This window comes from Hyposmocoma kahamanoa, unplaced genomic scaffold (genome assembly GCF_003589595.1).
Source record: "Hyposmocoma kahamanoa isolate Upper Pololo Valley unplaced genomic scaffold, ASM358959v1 232, whole genome shotgun sequence".
NCBI classification, from domain to species: domain Eukaryota; kingdom Metazoa; phylum Arthropoda; class Insecta; order Lepidoptera; family Cosmopterigidae; genus Hyposmocoma; species Hyposmocoma kahamanoa.
The window spans coordinates 1,486,705-1,506,742 of NW_020653750.1; the positions used below are offsets into that span (position 1 = coordinate 1,486,705).

Genomic DNA, 20,038 nt, shown 5'->3' on the forward strand with positions numbered 1-20,038 from the left:
TAGGTGAAGTAATTTTTAGTTTTTCTAATTTTTTTAAATACAAATCTTGACATAGTGAAAAAAATCAATACACTAATGAATTTTGGTTAATTTGTTGTTTTTATTTTACATAAATGAAACATTTTATACCTTTTCACTTTCTTTCATATTTGGACAGAGAGAAAATAATTTTATATTCATTTCATTTTTATAAAAATTGTCCAAACTAATCGACAAATTGCTGTTACTTATTACATTGCTTTGCTGTTAGTAACCTATTATATAACTATACGTAACAAAAACTTGGTTTATACTTACAAATCTCTTTATTTTGTTGCAAATATCAAGTCTATTCTGTTTCTTTTTACAATAAATACATTCGCGCTTGAGTATAAAAAAGAGCTGTTGCAAAAAATAAACAACACTTAAAATATAAGTTCGACAATTTGTAAAGTCTCGATTTGTCAGGTTAGCCCCTCAAGTTCATTAACACACGGCCTGGTCTTGTGACTACCAACCACTGCCGCAGTCGACAACAAACGACCAATTTTGATTGCACTCTCACTGCTCCTTAAAGTCCTGTAAAAGAAAAACTGGTTATTTTCAACCTTGTTATTGAACCTTTCAAAGGAGAATATATCTTTAACCGACTTAAAAAAAGGAGGAGGTTCTCAATTCCACTGCGATTTTTTGTGTGTTACACGATTACTCAGGCATTTGTGGACCAATTTCGATTATTATTTTTTTGTTGGAAAGAGAAGAAATTTGAAGAAAATGTTCCACGGCATAATAAACTTTGTCAATTGTGTAATGTATAAATTAGATACGAACCAAAAAAACAGGTCGTACGTCTTCCAGACAACACTCGCAGTCTCGGGAATTCCCGTAGCTACAGTATAGGACAGTGTTTTTTTTAAATGGGACCGTATGGGGAAATCCGAAACCATAGAAGATACCAGGTGTCTTAGGAACCATTAAGCATTTTTTTGTAAAAACAATTTGCATAGTAAATTTTATAAAATTGTTTTTTTTTGTGCTGACTGATTCAGTTTCATGAATGGATAATTTCATTGTATGGGACCAAAAAAATCAGGACCGCAGAAGTTGGTCAAATTTCATAAAATATTTTTTTATACGCAATGAATAAAATTAAGTATTTTTTAATGCTATGTAATCTATATACACTGAATTTCTTATAAGAATTACTTATCGGAATTTATTATATTTATTTTATTTTATTTATAAATTACGTATCGGAAGAAAAAACTGGGACAGCACAAATTGAACAAATTTAATAAAAATAACAATGCGTTACAAATTAGAAAAAAATTTTCAAATGCGTTTTTTTTTTATTATACTTATCGTGTATTAATAGTACATACGTATTTTTTTTGTAACACGTATAATTTTTCAGGTACGGCTATTAGCAAAATGACTGAAAAGTAAACACCCAGTAATAAGTTGCAGTTTTGAAAGCCTACGTTATAAATTCTAACTGATATATTGCAGCATAAACATAAAATATAAAATTAAAATGAAATAGTGTACACAAAATAAATAGGTTTTTTTAACTTTTATGTTGAGAAGAATATTCTTACGTTACAATCCAGCAGTAATCACTTAGCGACATTCTAATTACCGTCATACTATTCGTCAATTCTTTTTACATCCTATGAACTGTTCTGTTCACCACTAACAGGCCCCAAGATTCAAAGTGGTAAAAAGAGATATGAGAATAGGCAAAATTATTTTTTAACAACATTCCGCATCCATCTTCTTCATTAACGTGGTAACAAATTATGCACTAACAGTGCCACATATTTGACTCTGTGATTACTGTGGTAACCCAAAAAGATGTTTACGATAGCCGTTAGTGACGTCCATGATAATTATGATCAGAATAATGTGCTTGATAACCACACTCATGGCCTGGTCTAAATAATAATAATAATATTAACAATAATAATACTATAATACTATACGAGCTTATAACTCCCCTGGGTCATGCCTGTTCTGATGTACACATTTGGCGTGCTCAAATGGACTCAGACGGAATTAGACGCTCTGGATAGACGAGTCCGCACGACGATGACCTCTCACCGAATGCATCATCCGAGATCGTCAGTTATGAGATTGTATGTCCCGCGGAAGTGTGGAGGTAGAGGCCTATTAAGTGTCAAAACCATGCACAACCGCGAGATATGCAGTCTCAGAAACTACTTTTTGACGATGACGGATGACGTAATTCGTGGAGAGGTTGTCACATGTGATAAAGGGCTAACTCCCTTATCGTTGGCCAAAGAGGAATGGCGAGACCCGGTGGTGCTTAGCACTTCTGACCGCGAGTCCGTATGGAAAGAGAAGGAGCTCCATGAGAGGTTCTTCAAGGTACTCCACGAGCCTTTTATGGACCGTAAAGCCTCCCTACATTGGCTGCGTTTCGGGGACCTCTTTGGGGAAACCGAAGGTTTTGTCTGTGCAATACAGGATCAGGTTATCAAGACGCGGAACTATCGGAAATATATCCTAAAGGACGGCACAGTAGACATTTGTCGGGCATGTGGCCGTCCCGGAGAGTCACTTAGGCATATTGTTTCCGGTTGTTCCGCTCTTGCTAACACTGAGTACTTGCACAGACACAACCAGGCAGCCAAAATATTACACCAAGAGCTCGCTCTCAAGTACGGACTAGTGCAACAGAGGTTGCCATATTACAAGTATTCACCGGAGCCAATACTCGAAGATGACCGCACCAAAATCTATTGGGATCGATCTATTATCACGGACAGGACTATTCTTGCGAATAAGCCTGATATTGTGATATTAGATCGATCGCAGTCGAGGGTATTTCTTGTGGACGTCACCATCCCGCATGACGAGGGTCTCGTGAAAGCTGAAACCGAGAAACGCCGGAAGTATCTCGACCTGGCGCACGAGATCACCGACATGTGGGATGTGGCCTCCACTGAAATAATCCCAATTGTTTTGTCCGCAAATGGGTTAATTCCAGTCAGCCTTTCTAACAGCTTGAGGCGGTTGGATTTCTGTGGCGTGTCGCTTCCAGCACAAATGCAGAAGGCGGTCCTGCTCGATACGGCACGTATTGTTCGCCGATTCTTGGACCTGAGTCCCTGACCCCAGCCGACTGTGCCACGAAATACCGCCTCTCCCATTTAAAAATTCAAAATTAATTTTTTAGGCCTTGGGAGAGGCGAGAGTTTAAAATAAATACTACTAATAATAATAATACACACACTCAATAGCCCAGCACTAGGGCAACCCTGTGTCCCGAGTGCCATGGACACACACATAGACAATCACAAATTACACGCAAACTCACAAGAGAAATAAACGTAGGCCATACAAATATTTCTCCCGGCCCGGGAATAGAACCTGGGACCTCTGCGTGGCAGTCGGGCATGGTAACCGTTCGTCCACGGAGGCACTTAAACTAGACAATTCCCTATAGTAGAGTACTAGACCAAGCAACTTCACTCTGGGGCACTGCCTGAAACACCCAGACCGCAACCAATTTAAAAAAGTTAGTTTCCCAAATTGTTCCTACCGAGAACGGAACTCGAGGCCTGCTCATCGAGCATCCACAAAGCAAGCCGTTGGGCCATCGAGGTCGTCTCATAATCATAATAGTAATTACTGCGTTCACGCCACAGTATCGGTTACTCCAATGAGCATGAATGCTCTGTTCTGCCAAGACAAGAGAGTAATATAGTAAGATACGCAAAACAGTTCCGAAATCTAGGACTAATCATGATGCACAATAATATGTCTAAAATATAGAAACCAAGCCTAGTTGATAAATTTTTGTACTCGCGACAACTTTTCGGCATTCATCTTGAAAAACTATACAATGAAAAGAACTGAGAACGCTCAGATACCTGATTCCAGAAATATTAACATCACATTAATAGATTTTGTCAATTACGTTATTTTTCACTTATATTTCACGTAAAATGAAAATAATTAAAAAAGATATTGGCTGGTACCTAAAAAACTAGACGTGTCACATACATAAGATATATTACTAAACACATACTATCAGGTAATAGCAATCTATTAAAGGTATCAGTTTTACGGGTACTGATTTCGTGTCACACAGTGTAATTTTTCATACCAGATACAGAATTTAAACAACCAACAATTCGACAAAAAAAAACACAGGTCACACACTTTCCAGGGCCAGAAGAAATATTTCTATGGCCTACATTCATTTCTCTTGTGAGTTTAGATGTAATTTGTGGTCTTCTATGTGTGTGTCCATGGACCCGCGATACAGGGTTTTCTTAGTGCGGGGCTATGAGCGTGTGTTAAATTAATATAAAAATATATATTATGCTATGTACAATTTCGTTATAAATTTCGTGACACAGCAATGTAATTTGAGCCTTATAGTATTAGGCAGTAACACCATTTGCAAAGATAAAAGAAAAGAAAATTAACCAACCAATATTTTCCCGTTCCAAGCCCATGGTTTGATGAAATTTATATTGCAATACTCATATTTTATTTTGTTTGAATATCATGAAAAATTAAAGACATAAAAAGTAAAGATCTGCTGGCTCGATCCGTAGCTTAGTTGGTAAGATCGGTAGCCATGTTGAGACGACAGACACTGCTTTGAGTCTAGTCAGATGGATATTTGTATCAATAATAAGAACTTTACATTATTCAGCTCATGGTTATAGAATGAATTAGTTGTGACAATCACCTGCACAAAATAAGGTAAGAGTCAGTTGGCTGCAACCTCCTTAAAACCATTTGCAATGGGGTGCTCATTCGAGCGGCGCCACAGGCCGTACACTCGGCCCGGCACGCCCTGCCACAGCCGCACTGTGCCATCTTCAGATCCCGTCGCGTACAGTTCTCCGTCGGGCGACCATCGCACGCAGTGTACAGGTCCGAAGTGGCCTTTATTTGACTCTGAAATTAATAATGACAAATGTACTTTTTATTTAATTATAAGCCTAATGGTTTGGCTTACCGCCTCTCAGGCAGAGGCCGTGGGTTCGAATAAGGGCCTGAGTTTATCAGAATCTTATGTGCGAAATTTAATTTGAAATTTACATCGACATGAAACCTGCACGTTGAAGAAGGTTCATAACTCTCTGAAAACGTGTGCAGTCGCATTGGACTAACGTGGCGGACCATGGCCTAAACCCTCGCTTGAGAAGAGACCCGTGCCCAACAGTGAGACGTAGAAATGGGTTCATGACTTTTTATTTAGCTGAAATACGGTAGACCGCAAAATTACAGTATCAGTAAATAAAACTATTTTCGTGTCTTTTGGATTAAAGTCCGGGCTACACGGACACAGACAGTGGCCAACAAAACCGAAACACGTGTAGGCGGCATAAACTATTTATTAGGCCTATTTAAACGTTCGTGCAAGAAGCCATGTCCGGAATAGTCCGGGTCTAACGGATGACAAGGGTGACAGTGTCAGATAATCGCATTAATTCTTACCAAGCTCAGTGCCGGTGTTGTAATCGAACTTGTATACTTTTAGGTCCTCGCCGCCGCAGACGAACGTCGCGCGACTAGGCGCTAGCGATGCCGAATAACACTTCGTGGGCACAGGGATCTCGCGCATTTTACGCATCGTGTCCGACGAGTAGAATGCTACGTTTAAACCTAAATATGTGAACATAAAATAATTAGAAAAATATATATGTACGTTAAAATATTAATTTGTGCAAACTCATTCGGGTTACAAATCGATCGCCATATAGGTTAACCGGTCACGGGTCCTAAAGACACACGGTGTACCTTACGAATAACGTCCTTGAGCCACATGGTGCTTCTAATCGGCAGCTGTTTTCATGAACCAATAAAAAAAAATATATATAAAAATTAAAAATGAAACTATTTTTTTTTTTCGGATGTAAATCGCGTATATTTTTTTTTGTTTTCAAACAAACCAACGTTTCGGGCCCTTTACACGTACCATAGTCACGGCTGACTGAGTCAGCCGAAAAAACATACGTATGCGATTTGGATCCGAAACAATAGTTTCATTTGATTATTTCGAATTATTTTCATTTAAACAGTTTCATATAATTTATTTGTCTAACAATCGCGAAAACCTAAGAGCTCGACAAATGTAACATTTTTTATAGATCTTCATTAATTGCTTACCATGTGCTACCGTTAATATAGCTCCGTCTCTTGATAGCTCTAAGCTGTTTGGAATGGTTGGGAAGTCTATCTTGTGCACCTCCTGAAATGTTTATGTCACAGATTAGCGATAAATTAAATGCGAATCAATCAAACACTCCTGCTTTGTCATGTTGTGAGTAATCTACACGGTGGATCTTCGATGGAACTACAATTGGGAGGAACAAATTCTTGTAAGATTGACAACGTAACAATGGTTCTATAGACAATGTATCGTGATACGATATGATAACATCAGGTGGTGAACCGTTTACACGTTATGTATGGAGCTAATGCGTTAGGGTTCTTACACAAAAACACGATATGGCGTCGCGTCGCGTACCGTGTTTATGTGTAAGAGTCCGGAGATACGACGTCGCATCGTGTTTATGTTTAAGAGCCCTTACTCAAGGTTTAAATTACCTGCCCACTCGTGCGGTCCCAAACGCGCATTGTGAGGTCGTCGCTGACACTGACGACGCGCGAGTTGTGCAGGAAAACGGCGTGCCTGATGCTGCTCGTGTGCGCACTTATCTTTTCTATTGCTGTTAAAGAAATATTGGCAAGTGTCACTTACGACATAAAATAAAAATGAAATGACACTTTCACTAAAAGCAGTCAAATGAAGGAAAACAAACAAAAATCCGGTGAAAACTACAATTACCACAATCCGGTCGCTTTCTTATCTCTTAAACCAACAACTCAGATTTGCGGTTTGCTAAACAACACAAAAGTTGTTTAGCATACCGCAAAAACTGCCTAAAACTAAGGGCGCATTCCCATTATGTCGTAACGTTTTATTTATCGTAGCGTGTTCCCGTATCACGACTTTCAGTAGTGACTGTGTCGTAGACGTTTATTTTATCGTTGAACGACTGTCGTGTCTAGCAGGTGTCCCCACTAGATCGTGACGACAATTTATCGTTTCACGGCAGCCAACTTGTCGTTTGCACGACAAAATCGGCAGAAGCGAGCCGAGGGTGCGGATAAATAAAACGTGACGACAATAGTAGCAGCGATTATTTGTTTATATTTATCGCCGGACGACTGTCGTTCTAGCTCTTCCCATTGTCTCGATAGTTCATCGTGTTGTACTATATGTGAACAACTTCATTTAAATATACAAGACACGACAGTTTAAAGCGCACGACTATGTGTCGTCACGACATAATGGGAACTCGCCCTAAGAGGCCACTCGTCTCAGCCAGTCTCTCGTCACAGACGAGTTTAAACAACCAACTGGCTTTGAATTATTTCAACAATTATTATTATATTTCGATGAATAACTGACTGAAGTAATAAAACCCTACTTGGCTATTTAACATTACGACGCATCGGAAGAACAGAGTCCTACGTGATTATATAGCGAAAAGAGGTAAATACATAATATCATTATTAAAACCTAGACCTATCTATATACAAGAGTTTATCAGAATTTTTATATCTTATGTCGTTTTGGAAATATAAAGTCGAACAACGATCGATCTGATATCCAAAGCTGAGAACAACGAACAAAATGTATGTCCTGAGCAGCGTTGCCAATGTGTGGGGAATTTCAACTCACTTGAACTCGATGGAGGCCTTTATGGGGATTGGTGCTATGTAGGTTTGGTTTGATTGGCTCTATTGACGCTATGCTAGAATGCCCGCATTGTCCCCACACAGCGCCAATCCCCATAAAATGATTTGAAATTCAGGACTCCTGAGAATAAGCAGTCCTGCACATAGGACTTTATTCTACGGATGAATCGATTATCTCTACTTAAATGGATTAAGGATCTTAGTAGATTCAATCAGAATCTAATCTGAATATGAGTTAAATTCCTATACCGGCGCAAAATAATTGCATTCAGCTAAAAACGTCTCATATAAAATTGTACACTTACGTCCAGCATCAGGTTTGTTTAAGTCAAACACCCTTATGAGTTTCTCGTTACTGGCGGTAAGCAGCAGCGAGTCGTCAGAGTTGAAATTCACACTCTTTACTATGTGCTCGTGGTCGAATGTGTGGACCACCTCGCCATATCGCGCATCCCATAACTTAGCTGTAAAATAGATAGGCTTGTAGCAATTACGATTAGGATCATCAGTGGAGATGCGTGATCGCTACCTATTCCACAAGCTTGGAAACATAAAAGCAAGTATCATTCGCAATTCTCCATGGGAGTGAAACAGCTTTGATCAATAAATAATATTGCACCATAATTGTGCGTGAAATCAAAGTCAAATAATCTTTATACCATGGGTGAGTAAATTAAACTTACAATAGTCAAAAACATTAAACTCTACTGCTCATTTGTAAGGCAGATTCCCTTGCGAAGAATGAGCAAGAAACTCTAGCTAGGGGTTGCTGTTTGTTAAAAACATTTGTACACATTTATAATTTACAATATTTATTTCAATATTCATCCTGCTAAACTAAAGTTTTAAACCTCGTGTGTGTATATATTTCACCTTAAATGAAATATCGACGGCATTACCCCGAAAGTAAAATGCCGTAGGAAATGCTATTTTTTTTAATCGCGTACACTGCAGGGTTGACCCGTTTCGATAACTGACTTATTTGTGAGTACCATAGCAATTTAGGGTCTAAAGTTATACCGAAAAAACACAACTGTATCTATTGTAATGTAAATTTCACATAATTTGTTTTTTTCTCTTTAAGGGCAGGTTATTAACTGCAAACCAATCTACATGAGAATCACTGAATACTTTAATTAATCCAAGTACAACATTTTACAACTGATATATTTCTAACTACTAATTCCATGGTCTGCATTTACATCATCAACAACTCGTAAGTGCGTATGGAAAAATCTACATCACAAATCTTGTAAACATTCAATCCCACATACTATTGATGAACTGTTCAATTTGAGCTGAAAGACTTACCCGAAAAATCAGCTGCTCCACTAGCTGCCAAATTAGCGTTTTGTGTCAAAGCCACTCCCCACACTGCTCCTTTGTGGCCTTCAAATGTCCCAATCCAGTCACCCGTCTCACCTTGACGCAACATGGGTTTCCCATCTGAAAGAGATATAATAATAAATATTAGACAAACAATCACCTACGTTGCTCTGATTCCAAATTAAGAACGAACACACTTTTGTTATGCAAATCGGAAACAACGGGAGTACCACAAACACAAAGTTGATTTTTTGAACAACAGAAAAGTTGGTTTTTTACATTGACCTGGCCGGGGATTGAAATCAGAACCTAATAGATGGCGACACCATGGAAACTGGTGTGCAAGTCATTTGACCACTGAGGTCATCATATTTATGTAGTATATTAATTATGACCTGTTTGTCACATGTGTATGGGTAAAAGAAAGAAAGAAAGAAAGAAGGGTACTGGGTCATTCCAGCGAAAATGACACTGCAGTTCAAAAAAATAAAATACACAATTTGGTTTTAATTGTATGACTAGAATGCGCCCAATAAATCAAATCATTAGAAATAAATGAGATTTTTCGGATATTGTACAATTATTGTATTTTTTGTCTTCATTAACGCAGCCATAGTGCTGTCGTCTATAGTGAAGCATTTTTTTTCTATAATGTTAGCAACAATCGCGGTTATTTGTGCTTCTTTCTAAAAAAGTTATTACTGTCGAAGAAAATACAATTCACGAATTTTAAATCAGTGGCAAGTGATTGCATGGAAGTATATATGGTGAGGAGTTATTAAAGTTTCAATAAATAGTCATTTCAAGTCCCACCCGTCACAATAAAACACATATATTTTTATTTTAACCAATAAATATGCAATCTATTGGCATTTGCCTTAATAAAAGGTACAATTATCCTAAGGGTCATTATATTACATATACATATATATCACAGCGATGGGTGGGACACACTTCTAAACGTTTTTACTTTGATTAAATGTTTGTATTTTCATGGATCCGAGTTTTTACGATGTTTACTAGGTGTAATAGTTGCGTTAATTTCGGAGTTTAACATTTGATGTGTTAAATGGTGACGATTGGGACACCATTTTGCGACAGGTGGGACAAGTTACATTTTAATATATAGAATTTTTTTAAATACACTGTTTATATGTAGATCCATCATTTGTACGCAAATTTTTTATAATTCTTCTCATACTTAACACATTTAACACATAAAAAAAGACAATTAAAAAGTGACAACAGTTTTCCTGATGATTTTTAGTATCAAGAAATTCATGAAAAGTCTATCTCCACCAGTTTTAACTATACATTCGAGCAAAATTTATAAAATTTGATATATTTTGATATGATAAACAATCTTCAACGATGCGGCAGGATTTTTCAAATTTATTAACGAATTTTACTTGTGACTATGATTTCATGTCGTCATAGAGAGTGTTTATCACTAGTATCAGGTTTCTTACCACGGTATGACTTCTTTTTATTTTCCTGATATTTCCACACGCCCGATATTACCACCTACCACAGGAACAGGAGCACGTTAAGACGGTTTTGCGACAGAATGGATACAGAATAAAAACATTTAAACCAATACACAAAAGGAAGAAGCAAATTGACGTACAGAGACTACCAGTTTTTCTGCCCTATGTACAAGGGGTGACAGATAAAATAGCCAGGTCGCTAAGGAAGTTTTCCATAAAAACTGTTAAAAACTCCTTAACCAAAATAGGCAAAATGTTGCGTTCACCAAAAGACCGCCTTCCATTACAAACACCGGGTATCTATAAAGTGAACTGCAGTTGTGGGAGCTCGTATATCGGTCAGACTAAACGAACAATTATCGATCGTATGAAGGAACACAACCGAGCAGTAAAAAACAATGATGCACAAAAGTCGGCTATAGCACAACATCTCACGCAGACTGACACTAACTAACCACTGGATCGAGTTGCATAGCCCCCAGGTACTCTCGACAGAACGTCACTACATACCACGGTTGGTAGGAGAAGCCATCGAGATCACGAAGTACAAAACATTTAACCGTGATGATGGTTTTAAACTGTCCAGTGCATGGAATCCATGGAATGCGTGCAGTAACAAAAACAAAAACACCTCGAGTTTATTTTCGCTTGTAGATACAGTGAGTGTGGTTTGTGTGAAAAAAGTGAGTGACAATGGTAACGCCAGAACAAATCGCGATGAAGGTAGTCGTCGACAGCGCAAGAGGGTAGACAGATATGTCTGCTCTTAAAGCTGTCATCTGCCGCCGTCCAGTCAACCCGTGACCATGGAGCGTGCAACCGTTCCGAAATATCGGGAAAATAAATAGAAGTCATACCGTGGTAAGAAACCTGATACTAGTGATAATCATTTAGTGAATAACCACGAAAGTCCTAAAATCTATATAGATAGTGTTTCTAAAAAAATAATAGGATTACTTTATCAGTTCTTTAATTCTGTTTTTTTATGTTAAAATATTTTAATAAGACAAAAAATATAAAATATTTGCTTACTAACGATGGATCTCATATTAAACAGTGTAATTTTATTAATTCTGTGTATTCAATTGTAACTCGTCTCACCCGTCACAAAATAATGTCCCACCTGTCACAACTTAACTTGTCAATTTCCTTAAAATTTATGAAAGTTATTAATTAAGTGTATATATAAAATAGAACTTTAACATTCAAGTTATCTCATATGAAAAACTTGCTGAAAAAACTCAAACAGGCGGGTATCGTGAGTTTCCCACCCATCACACTTAGAAAATTAAAAGTTTTGAATATAAATAATGTCATAAATTTATGTAAATAAATAAATAGTCGCAGATGAATTGCATATCTGGCTTCATGATATTTTCATTTTAAGTCTAAGTAACCAATGGTTAGGGAGAAATTACTAAAAGTTCAAGAAAGAAGGAGTCAAAATGTCCAACCTGTCACTTTGGAATGGCCCTACTGTATATGTGTATATCATTTAGTATGATTTTACTTTTTTTATTCTAGCCACATGTGATTACTGTAAAGATTGCTTTTTAAATTAAAATTAAGAAATTATGCTGGACTTTTTGTTATTTACATGGACATAGATATAGTTTCGCATGTAATATATCTTTATATGAATGTTTTTTTTACTTCACTGCAAATACATAAGATCTACATACTATCTACAATATACATAGAAAGAACAGCTATAGATATGGTTATTACCTATAGGTTAATCTGACAGTACATTGGAAAAGTATCCAAATAAAGAATTGAGCGAATTTGATAATAAATGATGAAATAAAGCAAAATTGTTAAAAACCTTAAGATAATATGTGACCTCCAATGTACATAATAAGTAAAGCAATCACAATAACTTCTTAACTCCTTTCTTGACACTGGTTGACTTTGAAAATGCTAAGATTACTTTTAAGGTCATGGATTTCAATGCATGCAATATACTGTGTAAGGAAACTGAACAGAATACCTATATACTGAGACAATAAGTGTTTACCTCATTGATGAGTTTCTAATAGAAATCTTAGTTGAATTAATCAAATAATGTTATTGTTATAATTTTCTTGTTTATCCTAGTATAAAAAAATTAATTGAATATCTAACTACACTCGCGAGCAACTAAACCGACTCAATGTCTAAGCGCGCATTCAGAGTAGGTTTTATCAAAAAGTTTACAACCGAATTATAAAAACGTTATATGTTTAAAATGCTTGAAACTTCAGCTTTAAAAATGTACCATTAGCATCAATATCGATTCAGTAGTTTAAAAAAAAAAAATATGCAGTACAGGGAAATTTACTCGCGGTACCCAGTACGAGTTAGGCGACCAACTAACCCTATAAAACCTCCCGCACGCGGCTTATGCCTACAGCCGCTTTCCAGAAGTTGACCTGAACGCATCTCCGTGAATCGCCATCACTATTTTGACAAAACCATGGATACAACACCGGAAGAAGCCGTTCAAGTTGTTGCTCTTTTGCAACAGGGACTTAGTCAGCGATCTGTCGCTGCTCCACTGCACCTAAGCCAATCTGCTGTATCAAGGGTATACAGAAGATTTCTAGAGACTGGTGTATTCGACCGGAGGCCGAGAACCAGCCGTCACAGGTGCACAACTCAAATCGACGATCGGTTCATAGTCTCTACATCTCAACGAAATCGCCACCTGACTGGTGTCGACGTACAGCAAGAGCTAAGACGTGTTCGAGGAGTGGCTGTAAGCGAGTGGACAGTTCGAAGACGCCTGAGGGAAGGCAACTTTACACCAAAACGCCCTGCAACTGGTCCGAAATTGACGACAAGCCATCGACAAGCGCGCCTGCAATTTGCTAGAGAGCACCTCAATTGGAACCACGAGCAATGGCGGGCTGTCTTGTTTACTGACGAGTGCAGAATGTGTCTGCATGGCAGTGATAGAAGAGGTCGGGTGTATAGGCGCCTAGGTGTGGTGTGTTAGTTGTTCCACCTCCACGCGTGCGAAGTTCTTGAACAGTCTGTGATGACATGTTGTCACAGAATGCCCAAGGATGTAGCCGGTACACCCTGGGGCTAACACTGACAACTCTCGGCTTCAGTCTGAGTCTTACCAGTGAGAGCGCGAAGCGATCAACACAGCCCGGCCATGCTTTATGAGGGTGGATCATGGCAAGTGGTGGGCGGTCTTAACCTACACCCTCCTGCGTTCATGCCTACGCAGTTGAGCGCCGTACGCAGGGATGAAGGAATCCTGGGGGGTTGAGCCCGAGCGGGGTGGGGACCCCGGCAAGCAATACGCCCTCTTTGGCCCTGATTTCCTGCTAAACGGTAGCCCTGTGACTAGCCAACACAGGGAAACGGCAATGTGTCCCGTCAGAGGGCCACAGGCGAGGTGTGGGGGGGACGGACTCGGCCATGCTGACGGGGTGAGTATGTGCGGAACACCTGGCTGACTTTGATCGGGTCAGCCAGCCGCACATTTCGAGCTCCCTCTGCACCTATACTCTCCTGATAATCCTGGTGTCCCGAATGGGACATCCCCAAAGGTGCGGGCTCCGTGGTGGGTGGGAAATCAGGAGAGTGAACACAAGTACAATGCATTATGGATTCTGCAGATCAATCAAAACAAATCAATCACCCAAAACCGGTGGTACTGGAGGGGAAACCCAAAAGTGCCCCATCAAGCACAAAATCAAACACAGACCAGCGCCCTACGGTGAGTGGTAGGCCAAAGGGGAAACCCCAAGGCCAACCGCGTACCGATGCCGGTGCTGGCCCAACACCAGCGGTAGTGGCCCGAGCCTCGTGCTCCGTGGTCCCCGCTCAGACACCTGGCTCTGCATCGCAGAACCCAACGCACACAGCCCTTGAGGCAGGGTGGACTCTGGTGAGTCGCAAGCCCAAAACCACGGCACCCATCCGCATGGAAGGGGAAAGTGGCCAGGGCAAGCGACCACCTCCAGCTCCCAGTGGGAGCAGGGGACGCCCTGCCCGAAAGAACAAACGGAGTCGGCTCCGAGAGCGCGAGCGACTTCAAAACGCGAGCAACACCCAGCAGAAGGAGGGAGAGGCGAGGCTCCCAGTGGCTGGCGAGGATGGTTCTGGGACCACACCAAAGCGGCTCCCTAGACCGGACTCGCAACCCCCTGGAAGGGCCCCCCTCCTTTCTAAGAGCAAACCGGCGGACAAGGCGCAGAGGTCCTCGACCAATGCCAAACGGGCACGCCTCGATGAGACGATCTCTCCTAGAGGCGAGCACAAGCGGCAGAAAGTTGAGAGGCCCGCCCAGAACAAATCATACGCCGAGGCAACTAACCCCGAACTCATGGCGGTTATTACCTCGGCTAAAACAGGTTTCATACGGAGCCCCGATGCTGACACCATACAGGAGGCCCTATGTGAGCTTCTCACTCAAGGAGCTGAGGAATGCGGCGAGGATGACGTCGGCCCACAGTTTCGAGGAAAACCCGTCTACGGCGATGGGGCCTTGAAACTGTGGTGTCACGATAAGGCCACTTTCCAGTGGCTGGAGGACGCCGTCAGCACCATCAGGCTGCCTTCCGGGGAGCCCCTCTCATTGAAAAATGGGGTGGATGCTCCCCGGAGGGTGGTCTGCGGACTTCTACTCCCCGGCAAATGGGAGGATGCGCGCCGAATCGGTCGCATCCTCAAGTGGCAAAACAAGTGGGCGGAGGCTCACCGCTGGCTTGTCCACAAGCGGAATCAGCAAAGTATACCTTCGTGGTGGTGAGCCTCCCCGAAGATCTGGTCCCCACTGTCCTGGGGCATGGCCGGCGCTTCACATTCCAGTTAGGCACGGTCTACCTGAGATTTAGAACGAAAAGGGGCCTCTACACTGACGCGCCTCCAGAGAATATAGCGTCTACAATACAGGACACAGGACAAATGGATGTTTCCCCGGAGCCCTCCACCTCCTCTGGTATCACCAGGGAAGGAAAAGGGCCCTCCCCGACCCCCGACCCTGTGGACACCGACGAATGCCCGGCGGTGTCCATTAGCGACGATGAGTGTGTGTTGGGGATGGGAGACATCCGATTGAGCGAGGACGAGGACGTGGAGCTGCTGTCTGGTGATGGCGGTATCCCCCTCGCTCAATAAACTGCAAGTCGTCCAGAACAACCTCCACCACAGCCAGGCCGCAACGGTTCAGCTCCGGAAGTGGTTGGAGGTTAACAACACAGCCGTGGCGCTGATCCAGGAACCGTGGATCAGTGCCCGCGGCCAAATAAATGGACTCTCACATCTGAGAGGTAAGCTATTATCCACCAATAACTCAGATAAACCACGAACTTGCATCTATTACTCTAATAACTTGCATGTACAGCCACTAACAGAATTCTGTTCCAGAGACCTGTGTGCCGTCAAGCTTTTAGCTGACACGGCCACAGGCCTACCTGAAGTGGTGCTCGCCTCTGTCTATATGGCGGAGACTGATGTACCACCGCCACAGGAAATGGAACGGCTAATCAAGTACTGCGAGCAGAACGGCCAGCACATCGTCGTGGCTACTGACTCCAATGCCCACCATCCATTGTGGGGCATGGAACTCGCAAATGACAGAGGTAAGAACCTAACAGAATACTTATTCACAACTAACCTTCAAATCCTTAATAAAGGTACTGTACCAACCTTCGTAAATAAAAGATGCAGGACAATTATAGACCTAACCCTAGCATCAGAAGGAGCAGTAAATCTTGTCCAAGACTGGCACGTGTCCGAAGAAGCATCCTTCTCGGACCACAGATGGATAAGATTTAGCTTAGACACAGCCATCAAAGAACAACAACCGAAACGAAATCCCCGAAAAACTGATCGTAAACTATACACTGACAAACTACACCAGAGTCTGGGGGAACCTGGCAGACTACTGAACACAGCACAGATAGAAACACAGGTAAAAGAACTAACATCAAACATAGTGAACAGCTATAACTCCGCATGCCCACTGAGTGACTCAGCCCCGCGACAAGGCCAACACTGGTGGGGGCCTGAGCTTGAGAGGCTTCGAAGAAGGGTAAGGAGATGTTTCAATAGAGCAATGAACACATGCGCGGATGAGGACTGGGAAAACTACAAGACGGCCAAATCCAAACTCAAAAAGCGCATACTTTCAGGAGCACCGCGTCATGGCGAGGCTACTGCGGGAACATTACGTCTTGTGCACAAGCGAACAGAATAAGGAAAATCCTAGGCAACTCAAATTCAACTGAGCTAGGTTCAATACGCAAAATAGATAACACATACACAACTTCCCCTGCGGAAACGGAGAGAACCCTACTGGAAACACATTTCCCAGGATGCAGGTTCGTCCAAGATGACAGGTGCGAAGAAATGAACCATAACACATCGATCCATAACTGGCGATACGCTGAACAAGTAGTAACATACGAAAAGACAAAATGGGCAGTAAACACCTTTGAACCGTACAAAGCTCCGGGCCAAGATGGAGTATTTCCCGCACTCCTACAATGGGGCGGGGACACACTGGTCCAGCACCTGGTCGACATCTTTCGGGCCTGTCTAGCATTCAGCTATGTGCCCCACAGCTGGCGAGAGGTAAAAGTCATTTTTATACCGAAACCAGGAAAAAACGACTACACTGACGCGAAATCCTTCAGACCAATCAGCCTCACATCGTTCTTCCTGAAAACATTGGAAAGGCTATGTGACAGAGAACTGAGGGATGGTGCGCTTAAGAACATACCATTACACGGAAACCAACATGCATACAGCCAAGGCAAATCCACTGAATCGGCCCTACATGCCGTTGTTGGCAAGATAGAAGAGGCCCTCAAAAACAAAGCAATCTGCCTAGGCACCTTCATAGATATTGAGGGAGCCTTCGATAAAACCAACTTTTCCAGCATACAATCAGCACTGAGAAGACACGAAGTGGATGAAGTGCTGATCAGCTGGATTAGCAACATGCTAAAACAAAGAACAATAAAAACAACAGCAAAAGAGACCCCACGGGCCATAGTAGCGAAGGGGTGCCCTCAAGGGGGGTACTGTCGCCGCAGCTGTGGAACATGGTCGTAAATGACCTCATCATCAAACTAAACAAAGAACATTTCTATACAGTAGGATATGCTGATGACATAGCTATACTGGTAACAGGAAATTATGCCAATACTCTCTGCGACATAACACAAGCTGCACTCCGGATTGTGGAAAGATGGTGCAAGGCATACGAACTATCGGTAAACCCGACAAAGACGGAACTAGTAATGTTTACAAACAAAAGACTACTGGGTAACTACCTACTACCCAAACTCTTCAGTACAGAACTAAAATTATCAACCGAAGTCAAGTACCTGGGGGTAATACTAGACAACAAGTTGAACTGGAACAAGCATCTGAACAACAAAATTCAAAAAGCCACTATCACCTTCTGGCAGTGCCATAGAATGGTGGGTAAACAATGGGGACTTTCACCCAAGATAACACTATGGCTCTACACAGCGGTGATAAGACCCATGATCAGTTACGGCGCTACAGTATGGTGGCCACGAACCCAGCTGACGACCGCAACCGACAAGCTGGACAAATTCCAAAGACTTGCTTGCGTGGCGACGACCGGCTGCATGAGGACAACACCAACTGCGGCCCTCGAAGCGATGCTGGACCTGCGACCCCTCCCACTGTTCATCAGACAGGAAGCGGCGTCAACAGCAGTGCGTCTAAATAGAGCCGGCCTTTGGAAGAACATGAGGACCCCACACACAGAAATCCTCTATAAGACTGTCAATGAGGAACCGCTACTGGAGGCGGCTGTGGATAGGATCCCAAAACAATACATCTTTGACAAAAAATACAAGATACAATTGTTTGAAGAACCCAACGAAGGACTAAACCCCAAAGAGGTCCGCGTCTTCACTGATGGATCTAAAACAAATTCAGGAACAGGTACTGGGGTATTCTCAGAAGACCTCAATATCAGGATATCAACACCACTTGGTGACCACAACACAGTATTCCAGGCTGAATGCATGGGCATCAAGTTGGCGGCAGAAGCAATCATAGCGAGAAGAGTTAAGAACCACTCCATTCGAATACTCTCAGACAGTATGTCAGTACTACAAGCACTGAACAGCTATGACATAAACTCAGGGCTCATTTATGAATGCCATCAAGCACTCATGGAGGTATGTATACAAAACCACGTAACCCTACAGTGGATTAAAGGACACAGCGGCTCACGCGGCAATGATGCAGCAGATGAACTAGCCAGAAAAGGATCGGAGGCGGACGCTGTAGGACCAGAACCCATAGTGTCCCTCCCCTACCAATGGTTCAAAACAACCATACACAAAGGTACAAAATCATCACATAATAATACATGGACGACCCTTACGGTCTGTAGACAGGCGAGGGAAGCACTCCCAACGCTCAATGCCAGTCTATCTCGAATATTTATTAAACTCAAAAGGCAAGAGCTTCGCACTCTAACTGCCGCCCTAACGGGTCATGGTCCATACAATAAACACCTTTTCAATTTAGGTATCACAGACAGCCCTCTATGCAGAGCGTGCATGGAGGGGGAGGAAACGGCTGCGCACATCCTACTACAGTGCTCCGGCGTGGCCAACTACAGGGCAAAGTACCTTGGAGTGCCAAGGTCGCTCCCCGAAGTCTTCAGCAAGCCGAGGAGGCTGCTGAGATTCCTGGAGGAGCTTGGGTGGCACGAGTAGGACCCTGCACCCACCACACGCAAAATAGGCGCCTTGACGTCGAGTTGCGGACACCAGCCCGTTGCACCAAGTACCAAGTACCAAGTAGGCGCCCAGGTGAACGATTTTCGCAGTGCTGTTTCGCTGAAACTGTTGCATATGGCGGCGGCTCTTGTATGATGTGGGCTGGAATTTCTTTAGACGAGAAAACCGAACTCGTTTTCGTGCCTGGGGGGACCGAGGAGGAGGATTGACAGCCGATCGGTATATTACCGATATACTCCTAGAACATGTTGTTCCGTACACGGGGTTTGTCGGCGATAACTTCTTATTGATGCACGATAATGCCCGGTGTCACACTTCGCGTATAACTAAGCGGTTTCTGGAAAAAGTCCGTATACAGACCATGGACTGGCCAGCGCTTAGTCCAGACATGAATCCCATCAAACATTTATGGGACGAGCTCAAACGAAGGGTCCGAGCCAGAAATCCGGCACCTTCAAATATCAATGAGCTCAAGACGGCGTTGTTAGAGGAATGGGACGGAATTCCTCAAGAAGTTATTAAAAAGTTAATCAGGTCAATGAAAAATCGACTACAAGCTGTTACTAGAGCTAGAGGGGGTAACACCAAATATTAGGGGTTAAAGTATGAAATTGCCGTTTTATTGCAATAGGTTTTTTGAATTTTCATAGAATCTTCATGGTTTGAGGTTTTTGAATGAAACTTTTTTCAAATGGTTTCTGTGATTTTTTTTTTAATTTGAATATCGACTTTCAATTGTTTTTGTTATTCAATTTAGACAAG

General features: G+C 42.0%; 1 protein-coding gene across 1 annotated transcript in view; it reads right to left on the reverse strand.

Annotated features, from left to right (window-relative positions):
- Positions 1–251: 251 nt before the first annotated feature.
- The window catches only part of LOC113228592 (serine-threonine kinase receptor-associated protein), a 21,581-nt gene continuing 1,794 nt past the window's right edge, over positions 252–20,038 (reverse strand). Inside the window, exons 2-8 of the mRNA XM_026461948.1 lie at positions 9,043–9,177; positions 8,037–8,195; positions 6,574–6,695; positions 6,133–6,214; positions 5,461–5,628; positions 4,706–4,917; positions 252–558 (exon numbers count right to left, since the gene is read on the reverse strand). Coding sequence (XP_026317733.1) covers positions 4,727–4,917; positions 5,461–5,628; positions 6,133–6,214; positions 6,574–6,695; positions 8,037–8,195; positions 9,043–9,177 — 857 coding nt within the window. The 3' untranslated portion in view covers positions 252–558; positions 4,706–4,726. The remainder of the gene's footprint in view (positions 559–4,705; positions 4,918–5,460; positions 5,629–6,132; positions 6,215–6,573; positions 6,696–8,036; positions 8,196–9,042; positions 9,178–20,038) is intronic.